This window comes from Micromys minutus (genome assembly GCF_963924665.1).
Source record: "Micromys minutus genome assembly, chromosome: 1".
NCBI classification, from domain to species: Eukaryota; Metazoa; Chordata; class Mammalia; order Rodentia; family Muridae; genus Micromys; species Micromys minutus.
In genome coordinates, this window is record NC_137969.1 from 136031974 (window position 1) to 136054049 (window position 22076).

Sequence of the window (22076 nt, forward strand, 5' to 3'; positions counted from 1 at the left end):
TCACACACTTATTTTCATCCATGCTAAATTGCATTTTCATGTGTGCCTTGCTTATGTTGTGTGTCAACATGGACAAAGATTCTGTTTAAATGATTGTGCATTCAAGACATTCAGGGGGAACATGTAACTTCCATGTGCTTCACCCTTCCATCTTGAGCTATGTCAGACAGCAGGTATGACTCTCATGGACCACCATTCTATATCTGGTCCTGCACACAGTTGCCATGACTGGTGTCTCACAATATCACAGTATATTGACAGCAAATATTCACCTTTAACAGTTAATTTTTGGTGAACCATTGAATAGTTTATTCAGGTCACTATATGTTATATCCACATACTTTTTATTTAATACTGTAAACATTATTTAGGTAGTTTTTAATGTGCCATTCAGCAAATAAATATCAAACTTGGTTTTATTTCAACATCTAAATGGTTAAAAAAATCAATGTCATCTTTGAGTTTAAAGTGGTTTTAGAATCTTTTTGTGCACTGTTAAAATGCTGTGGTGGGTGACTTGAAAGTTCAAGAATGCAAGAACGAAAATGAGGAGTGGTTATGATTTCCTAACTGAGGAATTCCCAAAATTCACATCAGAGCAGTGATGGAGCCCTTTAGCACCTTACACTTTAGAAAAAGAATGGAGGGAGTAACGTGTTATAATGTCATGTGCTTTTGGAAACAAAATAGATTAATACATTGAGGGATTCCAGTTCATACTTCTACAAAGTAAGATTTTTTTTACAGCTAAAGAGAGTACATGAGAGAAAAATAAGCCCTTCTCAAAATAATTTATTAGCATTTTTCAAAATTTGTGAGAAAATTCATTTAAAATGCAAGCGAAGAGAACATTTTCTTTCATTAACACTAAACCCAAGACATCTTGTGTGACTACTGCAAATCATAAGTACCACTGGAAACTGGAAAGTTTGTTTTGTGATGAACCAGTCTGTCAAGGAAAAAGGTCTCAAGCATGTATGCATTTAATCATAACGAAGCTTCAAATACATTAGTGGAATTCTTAATGATAAAGTATCTTTTACCGTTTACAATTGTCTCTTATATTGTGTTTTACATGTTTAATCATGTCTCATAACAACCATATCATAAAGGTGATTTCATTCTTTTTCCTCTTTGAGGTGGTAAAATCCAAGTATCAATTACCAGATTATTACATCCATGAGTTTTTAAGCATGATAGCTTTGTTTTTAAGCCTTGTCTAAAGGACCTGTTTTCTCACTAAGATTTGGTCCTCATAGGTTTATGCACATACTTAGAATTTTTTTTCTTATTTGATATCATAAATCTAGATATTTTGGTTAGAATATTTATTCCATTTAAATTTAGTGTGACTTTTGATGTCATGGGTCCATTATATTTGTTTCATCTTATTGTAGTTTGTGCACCTTACACTGTTCTTCTTTTCAGCCCTCCTTTGATTAACAACATTATTTTGCATCCCATTTGATCTGTCATATTGGCTCTTTAGCTACTCCCTACACTTTTTAGTACTTCTTCTGGAAATTATAGCAGCAATCACTAAATTAATATAGTTTTATTTGTAATAGAAATGATTTTTCACATGATGGTTGTAGTATTACACTACTGCCTTTAACTCTGAAAAGTGACTGAGCTACCAGCTTTCCTTGAATCCGTGATAAAGACAGCAATTTTCCTTGAGGCAAAAATTACTGGATATTCAGCTGGAGAGATGGCTCAGTGGTTAAGATCACTGACTGCTCTTTCAGAGGTCTTGAGTTCAAATCCCATCAACCACATGATGGTCATAACCATTTGTAATAGGATCAGATGTCCTTTTCTGGTGTGTCTGAAGACAGTTACAGTGTATGTACATATAATAAAAATAAATAAATTTTTTTTTAAAATACTGGGTATGACTATCTCCCACCTGGAAAAGCATACCCTCAATAATATTTTTATCTCCACATCTCCTATTTGCCTTAAATGTCAGTGGCTCCTACCTAGCCCCTGACAATCATCCATGACCACCTACCTGTTGTAGTAACCACAGGCATCAGCTCCTCTTGATACCTCACATGGCTACCAGCTTCTTCTTCCTCCAAAGCATGGAAAAAATCCCAAAAAACAAAACAGAAAAATCAAAACCAAAAAATCTTTGTCTCCATCCTTTTCTGTGTTTTTGTTCCTTTTCCTCCTGGGACTCAGAAGACCAGCCTGTACCTTCTGCTCAGCAACTGGCCAAAGGCTTTCTTTACTGACAGATCAAGGACCAACTGGCAAACAGAAACTTAGCATGAGCAATGTTTTCACAGTTCACTTTACATACACATACATATACATAAGAGGATGTTGTTGAATATGTATTTCCTTCTCATTCTGTCTCATGCCCACCATTTTTTTAAATCACTATTGTCTTTTGTAGCCTCTCAGTCATGCCTCAATTAACTTGTTTCAAATTTTATCATATTATTTTGGCTTTCCCCCCACCATTTAAAAAGAGGGGTCTTCAAAATATTAGTTCAACCATGTGAAATAACAAATTAGAATAAAATTCTTTAAAGGGTCCCACTATTTTTAACTTAACTCCAAACTTCTAGTAAAAGCTGGATAAGCCTTACTAATTTTGCCAACCTCCTCTGCCTACCTTCCTTCTTTATCATGAGCCCATCAGTCCAATTTAAGCCTGTTCTCTTTCCCGGCATGTTTTATCTCTGCTTACTTTCTTCTCCCTGCTCCATGTCTAGCTAACACATTTTACTGCATATAATTTAAATATTATTTCCCCTTTCAAATAATACATTGTATTATTCTTCAGTTTCAAAGTAACCACAGGCATCTTTTAAGGTAGTGAAGAATACTTATTTGAATAGTTCATTAGAATATTAATGATATACTCTAAAAAAATAGCATGAAATAATGTAGTTCATCTAGTAACAGAAAATGAAGGGTGCTAATTTTCAGGCATACTTGGAAAGTAATTAACTTAAATAGTACACATCTACTTGCTTATTACTTCTCATTTGTATCTTCATCAAAATAGGTAGTTACAATAAAGAAGTTATTTCAATCATTTGAATTATCTAACTGATTTCTTACTGTATTTGGGGCCCACTGTAATCATAGTGAAAGTGTAAAACAGTTAAAAGCAGTCATATATATCAGTCCAAATTAACTTATGGTATGGCTGAAAAGTTTAATATTTGAGGAGCCTTTAGAACACTCAGTGACTTCCTTCGAAATAAAAACTTGATAGTTTCCTTAGTCACCTATTTTCTATTATAAAAATAAACATTTAAACAATTTTTGATTAAGTAACATCACCAGTTATTTTGAAGAATAAAAGTAAATAATACACGTTTTGTGTATATTTGGAAGAAATAAGGAAATTGACTTTTCTTTGTCTTTCCTGTATCTGCTGCTTTCCTTTTACCTATGGGCAGGTTTCTGTATACAAGCCTCTGACTTTGCCCATTTCTAATTTGTTTAAGTCATTCAACTGAGTGCTAAGGAGATTTGTTTAGTTTTCCTTTCTTTATTCCTGGTTGTCAGAGTGGGTATTAATAAATTGTCAGAACAACCCAACTGTCAGTCTAGTTTAGGTGCATGTTTTCAGTCCTAGAATGGTTGGCCATATGTCCTTGATAAGTTATTACAACCAGTTGCTGTCAGTTTTGTTCCTCTGATTAGAAAATAAGCCCATAGATTTTTTTAGACTTTTGCACAATTAATGGTAATCATATGTCCAAAACACCACATCATATATTTGGTGCAGTGTCATTATTCAGAGACTACTAGTCAATGTAGGTACCACAAATGGGAGTCTGGGATGAAGGCTCAACTTTATTTCAAAGCAGAAGGCTTATATGAAAACCAACATGTAGGTTTTTATTTATCAGCACATATATCTCTTAAAGTAAGGCACAAATGAGACCAACCAGGCCAAAAACAGCACTCCCAACTCAGGCAGGGAAAGACCAAGTGCTGTGATAGCAAAAATATCTGATGCGGAAGCTCCTGCTATGCAGGGCAGGACAGAGCCTCCACACTGCAATTATAGAATATCATGGAATTTTAGTTTTTTTTTTTTTTTTTTTTTAAACAACTTTGGAGAAGAGGTCTCACCTGGGAAAGATGTAAATGGATGGACTCGTGATCTTGTGACTTGATCTCTAGAGATGCTCCAACTGCAGACTTGTACTGCCATGCTGGTCATGTTTTGATTACTTAATGTAATCAACTCTGGGTGGAAATATCCTGCTTCCTCTGAGTCTTTGAATTTTCCACAGTGAAGCTGTGCTTAGTTTCTATCAAAATCTCATTAGAATTTAAGTGGCTTTCTTCACCATATGGTGTCATTAAAATTACACATCATAGGATTCTACTTTTAAAAGGCAAGCTTAGCCTTTTATTAAAAAAAAAGATTCCAATGGTGAAATGCTCATTTAATTAATAAATAGTATGTTATGTCATTCTAGAGGGTAAAAATAATGTGTCCTTGGTAGGTTTTCACACCTGACCTATATGAAGAAAGCATCTGAAAACTTCAGGGCCAACAGAAAATGACTAACAATGTCTGCAATAGCTGTTGTTTCCAAAATGGTAAACTTCATTTGAGTAATATACTTGTAAATGTTGATAGAAATAATTAAGTCATAATTGTATTTAGCTTGATCAATAGTCTATTAATACTTTATGAAGTCAAGAGAGATTAGATTCCATGAAAGGGAAGCAAAACTGCCGTAAATTTGAAAAATCAAACAATTTCCTTGGAAGATTTTAATGCTTATATTTTCCTTCATATATATACCTATATATGTGTATATATGCAGCTTGTATATGAATAGAGAGCCCACTTTTCTAAATTACCTCATTTTTAAACTACTGACACAGCAATGATATGAAAAGTGTCTGAACTTTATGAGAACATAAATCTGTTACAGAGACACAGTTAATAAAATGTTCATAACCTTTGATTTTCTGAGTAAGTAAAGTATTTGGGGATATTTTCTCTGTCTCCTTTTTTTTTTTTTTTTTTTTTTTTTTTTTTTTTTTGTTTTTCTAGATATGGTCTCAATGTGTAGCTCTGGCTGGCCTCAAACTCATAAAGACAGACCTGAAAAGAAAAGAAAGCAAAGGAAAGAAAACAAAAGGGAAGAAAAGAAGAAAGGGATGGAAAGGAAAGGAAAGGAAAAGAAAGAAAAGGAGGAGGGGGGAGGGAGGCAGGATGGGGAATAGCAATGCCCAAAATATTTTGAATCATCAATGCCTACTCCCTGTGTCACACTTCTTCCAACAAGACTACACCTCCTAATCCTTCCCAAACAGTTCCATCAACTAAGGATTAAGTATTTAAATATATGATCCTAAGAGGGGCATTGTTATAAAAAAATAAACACACATGTTCTGAGCCTTTTTAAACAAATATTTTTCTAATACGTACGATTAAATGTATGCATGCTTAGAATCAGAATCAATAATAGTTTTTATATTATTCATTATATGAAAAATACCTATTGAGTTAATTCTTTTTACACTCATGTTTTGTCCTTTTTCCCAGTTGTCCTCTTTTCTTGATATATATATATATATATATATATATATATATATATATATATATATATATAAAACAGGCCATGCCATTATGAGAAATCACTGAAGTAATGCACTCCAACCAGCACCAGGGCTCTTGGGATTGTCTAACAACTAGATTCAGTTCAAGTTATTTACAACATTCCTTAAGCATTACTTGGCCCTTTGCTGATTGTCTTGATTCCAGCATTTAAAAGCTGAGAGTCAGTCTCAGGTTCACAAAGCCTTGCCTCAGGCAGTGATATTGCTCATCTCTTCACACCCTGAAGTTTTAGGCTATAATTTTGAGTGTTCTGAAGTATTAACGGATAGTCTCTTTGGGGAGGCATTTTGCTTATGATGCATTAAAATTCCCATATCATCTTGAGGACTATGTTTTGTGAATAAATGAATTCAGTATACTCCATACACTGGGAGCTGACATTTGAGAAAACCAGTTTGAAGAATAATAGTTGTAAGGACACTATTATGCACTATACCTTGAGATTAAATTATTTTTCTCATTCTCCACTCCAAATAATTAGGTTTATATCAGATACGGGAGCAACAATGGCTATCTAAGGATGTATGAGAAATCCTGAACAACTTCCCAAGGGGAAAATTTCTCCTTAATAATGAAAATGTAAAAATTAGCATCTCCTTTGTTCTTTACCTAGACCTTGGACTCAGATTGCTTTTATATTTCACAGAAGTGTGCCCTAGACTAGAAAGCTTCATAGTCTGAATCTAAATTAGTTACTCATAGAACTGTGATTTTTTCCTTAATAGAGTGAAGTATGAGGCTTTAAGAAAATGAAGAGTATATGAGAATAATTGCAATTAAACATTGCTTGTTCTCCATATTAAACAAATCAAATACTTACATGCCTCAATGTATGAAAGAGATTTAATTTATAGTCTTAATTGTCCATTAATTTATTCAATACACATGTGTATACTCTAAGGATTGCATCTAGGTACTTCTACATGCAGAACATACACTGACCTAATAATCTTAACTCACAGGGCAGTTTTAAGTTTACATACTCTGCAGGAAATTTTATAGAAAATTACGAGGAAAAAGATATGTCTCTAGAGCTTTTAACTCAGATACCAAATAAGTTGCTTGTTAGTGTTGACATGTGGAAAACGAGAGATAACACATTTTGTGGTGGGACAAATATTTTCCCTCAAATATTTATTCTATGTGTAAGTGTATAAACCCTTAGAGTGGTGAGGATAAAATTTCACTTTGGAGTTCAGAGTGCATAAATCCAGTAACCTTTTTATGTTTGTAATTTTTGTTACAGATGCCTGACTTGATTTCAGTACTGCTTTAATATTCCACAAACTGGCAAATTAATTACCTCAAATGGCTTCCCAAACTTACATAGTAGTTTCAGCTTGTTTGAAGTACATAACTTCCCCTAAGCAGAAATAACAGGCAGATCTAAACACTTTGTCATTTCTTCTTCTTCTTTTTATATTTTCATAGTGGTTTACAATAACAATATTACTCTATTTTCAAATCATATTTTTCCTATTCATACTTGAAAGGTTCTCAATATGTATGTCAATGGGGACTGAAAATGAAAGGCTATTTATATAAAACCACTCTATTTGTATTTAAGTGTGCAGACATTATAGTGGTGTTGCAGCCTTCTTGATCTGCTTGTCCACACTTGGATATTTTCTAATCTAATTTTCTTTTGGCTTACTCCCAATGAATGTTGAGTTTTTCTACTACTCAGCTATGTGGCTTATTTTTTTAATTTTTTGTCATCAAAGTCTCTGGCAGTTTTTTGTTCATGTGCTATTAAATTGGGCATTCCAGACACTCCTTACATCTGCCCATGGAAGCTGGTATTTTTAAGCCAGCTGTTTTGAAATGCTGGCAAAAAGTATTCTCTGTAAAAGAGCTGAGATTGACCTATGCTTAAAACTAAGCCATTTAATTATGACATTAAGAATATAAACAAGGTACATAAAGAGAAATCATTTATCAGCTAAAATTTTGGTATTATTAGGCATTAATTTATCATTCATACTAAAGTATAATTTGAAAAGTAGCCATTTTCTTTGTAAAAGTGACTGACACTGTATTTATTCAATTCTTAGTTGTTTTATGTTTATGTTGTGTTTTGGTTTGGTTTTACTTCATTGAAATTGACTGAGTATTGTTTGATTAGCTGTAGATAAGTCTATAAAAGATTGCTCATTTTATTACTATTTGCTGAAATCCCCCAAATTCCTTTAATGTTCATCAGACACCTATGTATTTAAATTATTAAGATTATTTTTCTACTGGACTCCTCATTTTTAGTACAATGTTTCAGTTCCTGCTAGAGTTCCCCCTTTTCCTCTTATACTACTAAGAAATGACTTGAACTAACAAATCTTTCCTTCCTGTAATTTTTTTCATCATATATATTTAAATTATATTAAAGTATCAACATTTTCTTCAATTATATATGGTTTTAAAAAGTTCAAGAGAAATTTAAACTTTCTCTGTAGACCAGTAGGCTGGCCTTGAACTCATAGAGATCCACCTGCCTCTGCTTTCTGAGTGCTGGGCTTAAAGGTGTGCTCCACCAATGCACACAGCACAAGGGTGAGTAAAATTCTTTTAAACCAGGAATTAAAACAATCTTCTCATTTCCCTTTTATATTCTATAGTCTATTTTATTAGTCCTAGGGTTTTATAATTTACATTTTATCCGAATTCTCTTTGGAGCACACTCTGCATGGAACCTCCCTCTACCCTGTCTTCCTTTTTCCCACAGAAATTATCCCATTACAAGTAGACTTGTGAACACTGAGTGGCAATATATTTTATGAACAATTGTCAGTGAATCTTGAGATTCTCTTTGAATATTCACTATTTGAATATATTTATAGTTCAACTTAGAATAAGAAAATCCATAGCTTTTACTTAGTCTAAAATTAGTGTCTAAAAGAAAAGATTATTTTATATAATATTTCCTCCTTTACATATAAATACTTTCTAAAAATCCTCCTTAGGTTTCCATTGAATATCTAGAAGAGAATTAAAGGAACCCTAGGGGAGCATTGTGTGTGTGTTCAGTTTCTCTCCAGCCTCCTATAAGCAGCCACTGGGTCACAACATAAAGACACAAGAGTGTGTATAATAGCAAATATTATATAGTACTTAAATATTTAATTTTGTGTTTTGTCAAGTGATTAGATATTCATATGCAGATATGTGCTAGGCTCAACACACACAGCAGCCCCATAAAGAAAGGTGTATCCAGAGATAACAGTGTAAACCAGATGTTGGGAATTTCCAATATTAGCCCAAAGCTGTAGTTGATAACATACTTAGAAGGCATTCAGACTTAAGTAGGCTGATTTAGAATTCCTTGTTTTCAGCCTTCATGTGCCAAGAATAATGCGCAATAATATTAAGGAATAAATGAGTTTATTAATCTGTATCAAAAGAACTCTAAGCTTCATACTCTATTTTCTTTTCGCCTACTAATTGATTGGCCTGTATATTTCACAGATGAAAATAATAACTGCTAATAAGCAAGAAGTACCCATGAATCATTTAACTTTTCAGTGTTTATTCTATTTCTTGGTATCCATAGCCTCTTACATATATATATATATATAATTTTTTGATCAGTTGATACAGAATTAAAATATGAAACAACATTCAAGTATAGAACCACATTTTTATATTTATTTTTGTTTCATGTGCTTTGATGTTTTGTCTTCTCACATGTCCCTTTGAGGGCAGATCCCTAAAAAATTGAGTGACAGACTGGTGTGAGTGAGTATTAGGAATTGAGCCCTGGTCCTCTGGAAGGGCAGCTAGACTAAGGGTGCTTAACCACCAAAACATGTTTCCAGCCCCTCAACTACAGAAATACTATGATCAAAATGTTAAGGCATGGACTTGACATTTATTGATTCTGTTTTATTAGGTTCCTCTTAATTGCAGATTGAAGATTTAGTTTTGGTGTTTTGCTTCTAAATCAATTTTATTGCAATCACATAAAGCCTAAGGAATAAAAGTGTTTATATTCTATTTTAAATTATTTGTTTTATTGATGTAGTTCATTTTGTCCTCTTCTTAGTAAATTTCATAGGAATACTGTTTTTTACAGTAAAAAATCAGTACCAATAAAATCTGTAGTTAAAATCATTTTTGTTAATAATAGTTCCTATGTTTATATTATGCATGCTTAATATTTTTAAGAATTTTTAATGTGTTTAATGCTTAGTGACTCAAATATATGGATGGATATAAAAGCACCATCATCTTTAGTTTACTCAGTCTTCTGGATTAAACTGTAAATAGATTTTCCTTTTAACCTTCAGGTAGTAATACACAAAGTGATAATAGAGTCTAGTGGTATAAATTCAGCTGGTGCCGCCCCACTAACAAAACACATTTGGGAAAGAAATACCGAACACCTGGGGTTTCTGTGCTAGCCAATCAGTTGATCAAGCATTGTCAACACTACTGTGGTACAAATGTAAAAAGGTAAAAGGTTTGCTCACACATTATTCCTATTACAATCACTGAAAAGAATTTAAGTAAAGAGAATTTTGTATTTCTTGGCTGAAGTGACTCTTTTATCCAAGAAACAAATCTACTCTAATCCAAAGCTGAACATGTCAGGAGAATAGTCAGGATGGCAACAGCTCTCTTGCTCCATTAAACATATATTTCACACATCAAATACAAAGACTAACCAGAGGATTGGTGCATCACGAAGCTTACTGGCCTCCAGGCCGACGGATTATAAGGTTGGCCTGCATCCTTCCTTTTCTATTACTTACTGTAACATCTTAATTCTCAAGTGACAGAGATAAGTAAACATTCTCATCTAGATAATAATTTAAACTTTTGGGTAAATTTTATGACACTATTTAAATAAAAATGTAAAAATCACTAAGAATAAAATAAAACATTTTCCCAAAGAAATACTTTTAAAAATAGGCTCATCTTTCATTTTTCTTTAAAGTTATATAAAGTATAGCATATTTTACTTTTTGTTGATGGTTATTTAAATACATTAACATAAATTAAAAGATTGTACATAAGGATTTGTTAATATCCACCAAGAACATTGTAAAGCTGAGAATCCACATAATGCCATAAAAACTTAAAATACTGGCAATAAAATCACAGCCTACAATAGGAATAGTGTTCATTAATGACAGAAAGCCACAGTGAAAATCATTCATGTTATAAACATATTTGATAAATATGCTTTAAAATGCAAATAAGAAAATCAGCTTTTCTATACAGCTTTGCTGTGGTAAGTGATAGCAACATTGTTTCATTTGGATTTGGAGAGATAATAATCTTAAATTCTCTCTACTAATGTAATACCTGGCCAAAAAAAAATAAAAAAAAAAACATGCTAGAACTTACTGACATAGGCAGTGTACAGCGATCTGTAGATTTAAAATCCTTTTACGCTAATTATGTCCTCCTGATGTAGTTAAACTCACAAATATTTTGTTTTGTGTTTTACTACAAATTTCTATGTTACATGTGAGCTTAGAACTACAAAAAGTAAGAAAAATTTGCATTGTGGATAATCCAGGGTAAAAATGTAGCAACATCCAGAGGTGTAAATTGTCTCAAAGAACCTGGGGACAGGTGTCTTGTGACTCACCTGTCAGCTCAACATTACTAGTCAGCACTGTCTCATTCCGGCTCTATTGTCTCTTTCTTCTGGTCAAAGGGGAGATCAAATGGTAGAATGAGCCCCAATCCAGTCCCTTGATTGGTGAGATCTAGAAATGTCACAGTTGTATCTGTTCACATCCCAGTAAGCACTGCTCAGCAGCGGGAATTGATATGACAATAAATATTACCATTGTGCTTTATTGCTGATATAATAGGTAATGGGTACAATACAGCAAACATAAACTGCTGTTAGATGTTCTTTTAGCTACACATTTTCTTAGCATAATTTAAACATCTTTTGCAATTGTATTGATTGACCTAAACTGTTCTTAACCTGTATTAGTTCAGCATTATCCAATAGAACTTTTCTGTGACATTGGAATATTCTAGAACTGTTTCATCTTATATCATATTACCACCAATGTGGTATTGGTAATTGGATTATTTACATTATGACTGATGTGACTTAGAAATGGAATTTTAATCCTTATTCTGTTTTGATGAATTTAAACATCCAGTCATTAGCACTCACTATAAGGACCACACAAATCCATCTACTCCCTGCTCCATCTACTGATTTATTTCAGCTGCATCTCTTTCTTTGCATCATATTACTTCCTAAACATCTTCTTGGGCATTTTACTACTCAATATTTATGTATTATTTTCTTTTTTGGGGTAAGACATTTTTATTTAGTTTGAGCTTAGCTTTAGACAGTCTAGCAATAATAAAAATATTTTACTGCTCTAATGAAAAAAATTCATTTTACAAGAATAATGCAGAGTATACTTAGATTCTAATTATGACCACTTTATAGATGAATAAAATGACATACCATAAGTTAATTGGCTTCTGCCTGACGTCAAATTTCCACTAAATGATTGAGCTGGGATGTATGTAAACCTGAGGCAAGCAGGCTTCACATATGAGGCTCTCATTCTGGTATTTACCATCTTCTCATTCTGGAGAGTGGGTTTTTATGAGTGGTTTTCTTTATTCAAATTCATCACAGATGGGCCTTTCTGAGAACATCATTTGTGTATTCATCATGCAGGAAAATATATTGCTTTTGGCAAGAAGAAAGGGGGGAAAGGAGCTGTAGAGATCAGATTTAACTCAGGTTAATCATCGTCTCTGTGTTAAAATTACTTAGAGGCATATTGTCCATAATTAAGACATCTTTTCCGCTAATATTACAGAAGGAGAGATACCTTTAAGTGACAGAACATCTATCATTTTAAGCATGCCCCCAAGCCTTATTTTCAGATTGCTCATAAAATTTCTCATTCTCTTGAGAAATGTGATCTCTAAAGAAATAAATGTCTCTGTCAAGTCACAAGGAGTATGAGCACAAGATGAAAAAAAAATGGAATTGCTGAGTCTCAGATGGGATATGGCAGTATTGAAAAAATTGACTTTATTCTCTGGTATTTAAAGTTCTCATGGTAATTTTAGGATATACCTTCTGAATACAAAGGAAAGGTTATGATACCTTCTAGGGAGGTGGGAAATAAAGGGCTTTGGTCAGGAAACAAGAGAATATTTTTTTCACAGGAAATTTCTTATCATAAAATGCTAATGTTGGTGTTCTTGTCTTTATGTCTATGCATTCTTTAGCTATGAGGATAACAGACCCTTCATCAAGTAAGAATGACCTGAATGGCTGATAAATTGCATTTATCAGTGTGGTCCCATGAACCAGCTGTCAGATCAGTACTGAGAAATCACTAGAGCTTCTGTCATTCATATTGAGGCAGAAGAGCAAACTGTGCAGGAGACACTGGCATACAACGTACATGCAAAATTCCACAAGAGTATTGCTAGAAAGGAAAAAATCATCCTACCTCACTTCTACTGATGGGATTCTATCATCGACCATAGTGCCTCAGTAGCAACACTTCCCTGTGGTACAGACTTGTAATTCATAGACATCTTCCTTAATGATGATCTTCTTCTATGCTGCGATATATCTAAATTCCTGTTGTGTGCTCCACTATCATTAGTATTAAAATATCTTGTGACTTAGTAATGTACCTTTATAACAACTCTATGGATATGAAACCATCCAGTTACAATTAGTATCAGTGATTTCCTGTATTAGCTATATCTATAAAAGTGGGGAAAGAGACTTTTAAAGATTCTATTTTACATATGCTAACTTTTCCCTTTGAAATTTGACAACTGTATCATGAGATATATTCTCCTTGCGCATGCACACATTGAAATTTTTTGACACAACTTGACAAGTCTGTACCAGTCTGACAAGTGGAGAACTAATGGTAACAATTGGGTACTTGCTTTTAACTGTAAAACTGATTTGTCCTGCAAGAATCAAATAAGACTGGCTACCTGTGGGCCATGTTGCTAGAGACTTTCAGTTTGTTCTTCTGGTGAAGAGTCCTTTGTTTCCATTTCCTGACTCCATCACACTTACTGCTTCATGCTTTTTCTTATTTTCTTCTTTGGAAATCAGAGCTCACAGCAGTTCTAGACCATCTAACCCTTGGATCCATTGTATGTTTTCTACTGGATAATAGCTGACTTCAGTATTTTGTGACATTGTTTGGTCTCTAAATCTCAGTAGATACTTTCCCTATATTTGATGATGATTCTTCCCATTTACTTTCCCCCCCTTTTTTCTGATATCTGGAAGAACCCAAGAGCTATTGTTTGTATGTTGCCATATTTTGGAATTCAGTTGTGAAATAAGTATTAACATTTAAGGTGTTTTCTAATTCATATAAGCAAATGTGCCAAATGCAAGAGCAAACCTCCCTGACTCAACAATGTTGATGTTTTACAGCAAACCTGATTCATTTAGTGGACATTTAAATCTGAAATACGATGCCTGATTGTGTGGAAGAAAAATAACAATATTTATAAACAAACCATTTTACTAAGCCTCTTGGACCATGTATTAAAATCTGTTTAAAAAAACAAATATTTAAATTCAGATTATGGTGAATTATGTATTTTTCCCTTTGTTAAGAATCAATGCTCCCAAATATTTTCTTCTGGGACAACAAAGATGAAAGATAATAGAGTACTGAAGAGAAATGTAAACTTGCTGTGTTCAAGGGAAGGTTCCTGGAATAGCAAGGGGTGGGGATATGGATGTGTGGAGATCTTGGATGCTTCCTGGTCATTCTCCATCCTACTTGCAAGTTGAGAAGGATTCTATTTCCAGTTACTAGAGGCCCATCTCTCAAATTAGTTCATCTTACAATTCTAGTAAATGTGTGGCATGACCACAAATATATGAGCTCCTATCACCAATTTTTTACCATTAAAAATGGCATCTTGGGGGAAATGAAGCAGCAAAGTAAAGGCAGCTGCTCACCTTTCCTGCTCTGTTACTCCATTCACACCACTCCATCCCCATTCTCAGCTTCACCCTCTTCCTGGAGTTTGCAGATACTCTAAGAGATGAAGATATCCTAAGCCAATTAAGATTCCAAATAAAGGCCTGATTTTGAAAACCTAGACCAATATGATCTACAAGATAGTAACCAAAGGCTAAAAGGTTGTTACCACTAGAGTGGAACCTTCTCTTTTAACCTACCGTAGCCTGTGACTGCTTGCTCCACATATCAGGAATCACTTTTAAGTATGTGCTTCAGCTGGATGACAGTAGTTCAAGCATTTAATCAGAGCCTTCAGGGGGCACAGTGGGAAGATCTCAGAGCTCAAGTTCAGCCAGTTCTACAGGGAAAATTTCAGGATAGTCAGGGGTATACAGAGAAAACTTTTCTCAAAAAAAAAATAAATAAAAAGAAAGAAAGAAAGAAAGAAAGAAAGAAAGAAAGAAAGAAAGAAAGGAAACAAAACCAAAAGGCTTCCAGTACTAGGTACTTCTAGTCAGAGTTGGGGCTTTTTGTTTCTTTTTTCACCAACAAATATAATAATTTGATCAGAAAAGAAAGTAACTTTGGAAAAAAAGATGGCGTACAAATGTATTAGACGAAGCACTGAAAGATTGATTGCACTCAAAGAGAAGTACCAAGTAGTCTGGTGAAGATGAACCTATCCTCAAAGCCTTCTCTCCTCTCCCATTTACATATCCATACCATTTGCATATGCAGTACAAGTACATGAATAATCGATGGCACAAATCTGCTTTTGCTTAAATGAATTTCTCTGTTCATGACATTTCCATTCATGTATCTCCCCTCAAGTTTGAACTCTTAACCCCCATCAAAATCCTCGAGCTCTTTCCACGTGTCTCACATTATCTGTCAGTAAAACCTACCATAGCCTTTTCCTCAGTGTCAGTAGTGTTGAGAGGACATGGCTTCTGTTGACTCAGGACTAGTTGTTTGCTAACCCTGAATTTTCTCTTCTCTCCACAGGTCATGGGTTATAGGTGCCATAGCTCTGCTCTGCCTGTTAGGACTGACCTGGGCCTTTGGACTCATGTATATTAACGAAAGCACAGTCATCATGGCTTATCTCTTCACCATTTTCAATTCTCTACAGGGAATGTTTATATTCATTTTCCACTGTGTCCTACAGAAAAAGGTAAGCTTTCGTATTTCCACATCACATGGCATGTATCTCCTGGTAGTAAAAGATGCCTACCATATTCGTGTGGATCCTTCATATGAGTATTTTTTATAAATGAAATATTTCTTTAATTTACTTTTACTGAAAATGACAACATATACAATATAGAATCGTAAGAGTTGAGAAGGCAGCTTTCAAGTTATAGAAAACATATTTTATTATCTGTGCAGTGCTCAGAATGTAAAGTCTTGCAAACTTGTGTGCACATCTACAGGGAGAAAAATGGAAGTTGTATTTTAAAAAGTAATTTCTCAATGTAAATCATGAAAAAAGCTTATTTTCTAATTTTATATATTGATAGGCAAATAAAATAATTCATTATAAAGCCACCTATGTCTGTATTCTGGTGTCCATAATTAATGACCAGGGTCTAGCACCCAAGTCCCCAAAGGTTAAAAGGAAAGGCTTTCCATAAGTCTCCAAAGCAAATAAGATGTAAAAATCTCCACCTGTGGGCTTGAAATTTTTTTAATCCTATTTTTTTCAGAATTAACCTTGGAATAAAAAAAGCTACTTTTAGTAATTAAGTATTTTGTTTCATATAGTGATTAATGTTTTGTTTCACATTTTTCAATCATAAGATTGATGTTCCCATTCCATACTTTTCGACTCTATCCAGAAAGTACTGCTGTAGGTCTTTGTGTCACATGGAACCTTGACCAGATTGTCTGTGTCTCTGTTCTTAGGACCTCCATGTAAAAGCCTCTCTGATATTTATTTAGTTAATAAACCTCCTCATTTTCCCAGTTTCCACACAGGCAACATGGAGGTGATAAAAATGTTTATTCAATATTTCAAAAGGTGGCTCTAAAAGTGAAGGGAAAGACTCATTTTTTGAGTTCAGAAAGTAACAATAAGACTTGACTTCCATCTTGGAAAACAGCAGAAATGAAGGCTCACATTCTCTGTCTCTAACGATTCTTTAATCAAGACTTAAAATCAAAGTACTATCTCAAACAGACTTTGAGATCATGTCTGCTTCTTAAGAAAGACAAGAAGAAAATAATTTTATTGCGTTTCAATTTTAGCTGTCTAGAAAGTTTTCCGGTGGTCACTAATACAGAATGGAGTAATAATTAATGGTCAGTCATTCACCTGTTAGAAAGGATGAGTTTCGTGCTGATGGAGTCAAATTCACCTCCAAAGGCAGGCTAGAGTTGAATGAGTGAAGTCTGTTAAATGAGAATATTTTCAGAATTTCCGTAGCTCAACTCATTGTATGTTATTTTCACTCACCTCTCCATTTAATGACATACCCCTAGAAGGCACTCAACTAGATAAAGGCCTAGGCGGTCCTCAACACGTAATTTTTTTATCATCATGGCTGAAGATATCCAGTAGATAATCAGGGAAGGAAACAGAATCCTGTAGAAACCATCTGGATGTGGCTTATATCACTTCTACTCACTTTCCATAAGACAGGACTCCACAGATGGTACCAATTAAACTTGTCAGGGCACTGGGAAAGACAGTTTAGCTTAGAGTGTGTATACCCAGAAGTAGAGCAACTGGGTGTGGCCACCAGATAGTAATTAGCTGCAGTGGATGGGTTTAAAAAAGAAGAGACGGGCAAATGGTAAGGAAAGAGAAAGAAAGAAGTACTAGAGGAATAGAAGAATAAAGACTGCACATTAAATTAAAGACAGACAGGAGAAAGCTTGAAAGCACAGTCATTAGCATTTTAATGGATATGAGGGAAGTTGGGAGGCTAAATGCTCTGAAGGCTATGTCAATTTGGAAAGAAGAAAACTATAAAAGATTCTAAGGGATTGTCATATATGAAAGAAAGGTGATTGTCAAACCAGGAGATAAGGGGAAAGGTTGAAAATATCCTTAGGAATCAGAGACCTTGGTCAATAGTAAGCAAATAGAATCTTGATGAATAGCAAATTGCAGATCACACTTCTCTTTTTTCTTTACTTCATGCATTAGAAAAACTTGAAGACATAGAAATTTTAAATGTTAAAATACAAACTGCCTACTGAGTAGTAAATTTTAAAAAAATTATACTTTCTAAATAAACTAATCTGATTGTAGTTTATTAGCAAATTTTTATAGCATACTTACTTATTCCTTTTATTTTTCTAACTTTACATAAAGACATGACTGAAATAAACAAGGTTTATGATACTCATGTACCTGAGAACCCATAGCCACCAATAGAGTTCTAATAATATTTATCACATCTAACAAATCAGCTTTTAAATTATATGTATCAAGTGAGTGTAGTTTGCTTTAGACAGAACTCAGGAAGTTAGGACTCCTGGAACGAATTCACTTAGCTCCCTTTTATTTTCCAATAAACTGATGGTGATTAATAGATTTTAAATATGTATGCTTAAAACTTAAAGCATATACATAGAAAATGAGTCTTGTCTCCAAACCTTAGTCTGCGTTCTGTTGCTGTCACTTGATATCTAGACTAGATAATTATAAAAGATTAAGCTTTCTTTATTGCTTTCTTTGAAGGCTGATAAGCCCAAATTGAGTTGTTATACTTGTCTAGTATATATCTATCCTTTATAACATCGGAGAACGCTTCTTAGGACAAGCTAGAAGAAACAGCCTGCAGTCTTGCCTTTCTCTTCCCAGAGAGTAGTTATGCCATCCCAGGACCTCATCAAACCTTAATGGCCTCCTAGGGACTCTACCTCCAATAACATTAACATGTTCATGTTGGGATTAAGTTTACAATAGATGAACTTTCCTGGGGGCAAATTCACACTGAATATTGGCTAAAGTGTACTTAATGCTTAAGGATATATTTGCTGATCCATGATTGCAAACATGTCTTTGTGTTTAAAATAAATTATAATAATTTTTCTTTCAATTTAAAGAAATGGTGGCATCCTTTTTTACTGTCATGAATGGCTCAGCATCAGCAAGTGGAGAGGTTGTTTTTACAAAAGTAGCCAAGTACTTGGCTTTGTTTTCGTGAAAATACATTTAAAATTCTTTACAAATTTTTAGAGTAAACTTCATCAGTACAACTTTGATCTTGCAATTGCTTATGTAGCTTGGTTAAAAATAAACATGTAATATCCAGTTTGGGGATTTCTTTATTTATAAAGTCACCTGTTGATTCATTGGGCTCTTGAAGAGCAAATAAAATTGTTGAGTTCAAATTTATTTTCTAATATAGATTCTATGATCTATATTAGAATTTTTTTAAAAAAATATTTATACTGGTAGCATTAAAATTGGTCATTGACTCCTTTGAATTCACCTGTTCAATGGGGCGTCCATGATTATTGACTCTTAGTTGAGAGTATGGAAAAATTATTGCATTTGTAAGATCTATGCTCTTCTCTGTCATCTGTATACCAGGTTGTGTCACACTGAAATAAACTAGCCTTCTCATATGGCATGTGCCCTGCAGTAGAGTAGATAGCCCATGTTCATTAAGGCGTATGCTGAACATCTTAAATGATACCAGGGCACAAAAGCACTGGCTTGTTGAATTCTGTGGCACTGCAGCTGGCATGGAGCTGGGGACCAAGGCATCTCTAGGTTCGCAGTTGTTTATAAAAATCAGTGCGAAATAGTCAGTGTTTGTTATAAAGTGAAAATAGTTCGCAACAAGTTCCTATGACTATGCTTCTTTGTTAGCTAGAAGAAGAGTGCTTCTCCAAATTTCTCTTCTCTCTTTTTCTTGTTCTACTACAATAGTTGTTCCAATAAAAGACATCACTATAGATTAATGGAAAACAGTCATTGACTGGGTGCACTGGATGGAGAGAATAAGAGTAGAGGACATCAAAGTTTTTAAAGAAGCTTCCAAATTTAGGACAGATGTCCAAACTATTCTACAACACGTATCTTTCTTTAAGAATTACTTTTAAGGATCCTCAAGTCATAATCCAATTATTGCCACATTTTTAGAAGAATAATCGATTCCCGGCACATCTTAATTATTTAGTAACCATTCTACTAAGATGTTTCTTTGTCTGTCACATATGGTTAGAACAGACTGCTGCCTTCTCTTATCTTTTTCAAACTTACCTTTTAGAGAGAATAATCCCAAGCAATATAGACTTAGAAGAATTGGTTAGCCAAGCACAGTTAATATCAAATTATACCCTTCTCTTTTCTTTGGTTTCCTCTCTTCTTTCTAGCTCACTCTTTTTGAGTTTTTCACAAATTTCTATGTAAAGAACTGAAAGTACTGTTGAGCCAATAGGTCACTATATAGAAAATTAATAAAGCTAAAAACTGTCTTGAACGTTTAGGTATGTGGACTCTTTGAATTACAAAGTTATACCCCTAAGTATTACTAAGGCAGTGGAAGTATCTGTATTTACAAAGGTTCCAGGAGTGTGAAATTGAAATTTGACGCTCCGAATCTAACTATTTTGCAGTGGCAAATAGATGCTTAACATTTTGTTGTTGTTGTTTCTGCGGAACTGGGAAGTAATTATGTTGCTGGAAACAAATTTTCCAAATGATTCCTTACTTCCTAACTGAAATGGATAAAGCTCTAATGGAAGTGAACATTTCCTTGGCTAGGTGCGGAAAGAGTATGGGAAATGCTTACGCACACATTGCTGCAGTGGGAAAAGCACGGACAGTTCGATTGGCTCAGGGAAAACATCTGGTTCTCGAACCCCAGGACGGTATTCCACAGGATCCCAGGTAAATAAATACGACAGACTCTCTGAGCTGAAATATCTTTCCCCTGTGGTCAGTTTTAAGTCGCAGCCTTTTTTGTGATCACCTTTATCTCAAATATTTGCCACATCAAAGGTTTGGTTTTAATGGGACTGGCAGGAAATACAGAATGTGGGTGGGGCTGATTTTAGGGCTGTCTGGAGATGATGCTTGATAGGGAAGGGAATTCAGTTTACTTTAAGGATAGTGCATTTCTCAGTATGTCACACATGCTCAGTAGATGGTCAAACACCCATGTGATGGATGGGCAGCTCTAATAGACTCAGTGGGTTGTAAAAGAACCAAACAAACAAACAAACAAAAACAGTTGGAAGGGAACATGGTGGAATGTCTAGGAAAAGTTGGAGCAGGGAGTAAAGACTAGCTCTAATCAAAATGCACTATAGGCATGCATGGACTTCCCAAAAGATAGATTAAAATGAAAGCTTAGATTCTAAAATCTATAGTTTAAAATAATTATTAATGACAAGAGAATGTCCTACTGAACTGAAATTTAATCTGGAAATATGAAAATTGATCCTCAAACTTCTTGGATGTTCAATAGCTACAATTCTCAGTTACATACTGAACCAATACAGCACTTTCCAGAGGACTCAGGTTCGGTTCCCATCATCCACATGTGGTTCACAGTCCCAAGAGATCTAAAGCTCTCTTCTGGCCCTTGCAGACACTGTACACATGTGGTGTACAGAAATATACGTAGCTCAAACAGTTGTAACAATGAAATAACAATATTGGATAGAAGAGTAGCAAAATATGGCATTTTTAGTAAAAAAAAAATTGTAATTCCCACAATGTTATACATTTAAAAAATGAACTGTGAAGAACATCACCGAACCAACACTGGCATAACTCTCCACAGGCCATTAAGAGACATTGCTAAAGCCTTATTTATAATAGCCAGAAGCTGGAAAGAACCCAGATGTCCTTCAGTAGATGAATGGATACAGAAAGTGTGATACATTTACACAATGGAGTACTACTCAGCTATTAGAAACAACGAATTTATGAAATTCCTAGGAAAATGGATGTATCTAGAGAATATTATCCTGAGTGAGGTAACCAGGTCACAAAGGAACAGACATAATATGTAATCACTGATATTTGGATACTAACCCCAGAAAGCTCTGAGTATCTAAGAAACAGCTCACAGATCATATGAAGCTCAAAAAAAGAAAGGCCAAAAAGTGGAAGCCTCAGTCCTTTCTAGAAAAAAAAAACAATAAGTGTATAGCACCCTCTCAGAGTGGGGTACACCTAGACCTTAAATCATTAATAACTCAAGAGCTAGGAAGATAGCCTTGTGGCAATTTTTGGTATTTAAAAATCATTATGTTGAATCTATACACAGCAAGAAACTTTGACTATTTCCATGTTACATTTTGTTCTACATGTACTTTATGCTCATTTTAACTAGTAAGATTTCAATGCATACTATCAAACCTATAAAAAAATCGAGTACTGACAAAAATATATTCATATAGTTTTATGGCAAAATGCTTTTAAAAATCTGTACCTGTATCTCTGTTTATTAAAAGAAAGTTGTAAAAAAAAAAAAAAAAAGAAGACATTGCTAAATTGTCCCTGACCAAGGACACTTTCTAAGCTGTTAGGTAAAGTGTTTGCT

General features: G+C 34.2%; 1 protein-coding gene across 24 annotated transcripts in view; it reads left to right on the forward strand.

Moving 5' to 3' along the window:
• The window catches only part of ADGRL3 (adhesion G protein-coupled receptor L3), a gene marked incomplete at both ends in the record, with an annotated part of 454743 nt that overhangs the window by 374699 nt on the left and 57968 nt on the right, over positions 1 to 22076 (forward strand). For 12 of the 24 annotated variants that reach the window (XM_080935836.1, XM_080935841.1, XM_080935830.1 and 9 more), the window contains 3 exons: positions 12836 to 12862; positions 15568 to 15736; positions 20288 to 20413. In XM_080935836.1, the coding sequence (XP_080791962.1) occupies positions 12836 to 12862; positions 15568 to 15736; positions 20288 to 20413 (322 nt within the window). The remainder of the gene's footprint in view (positions 1 to 12835; positions 12863 to 15567; positions 15737 to 20287; positions 20414 to 22076) is intronic. The other 12 variants (XM_080935848.1, XM_080935847.1, XM_080935850.1 and 9 more) reach the window with 1 other exon arrangement.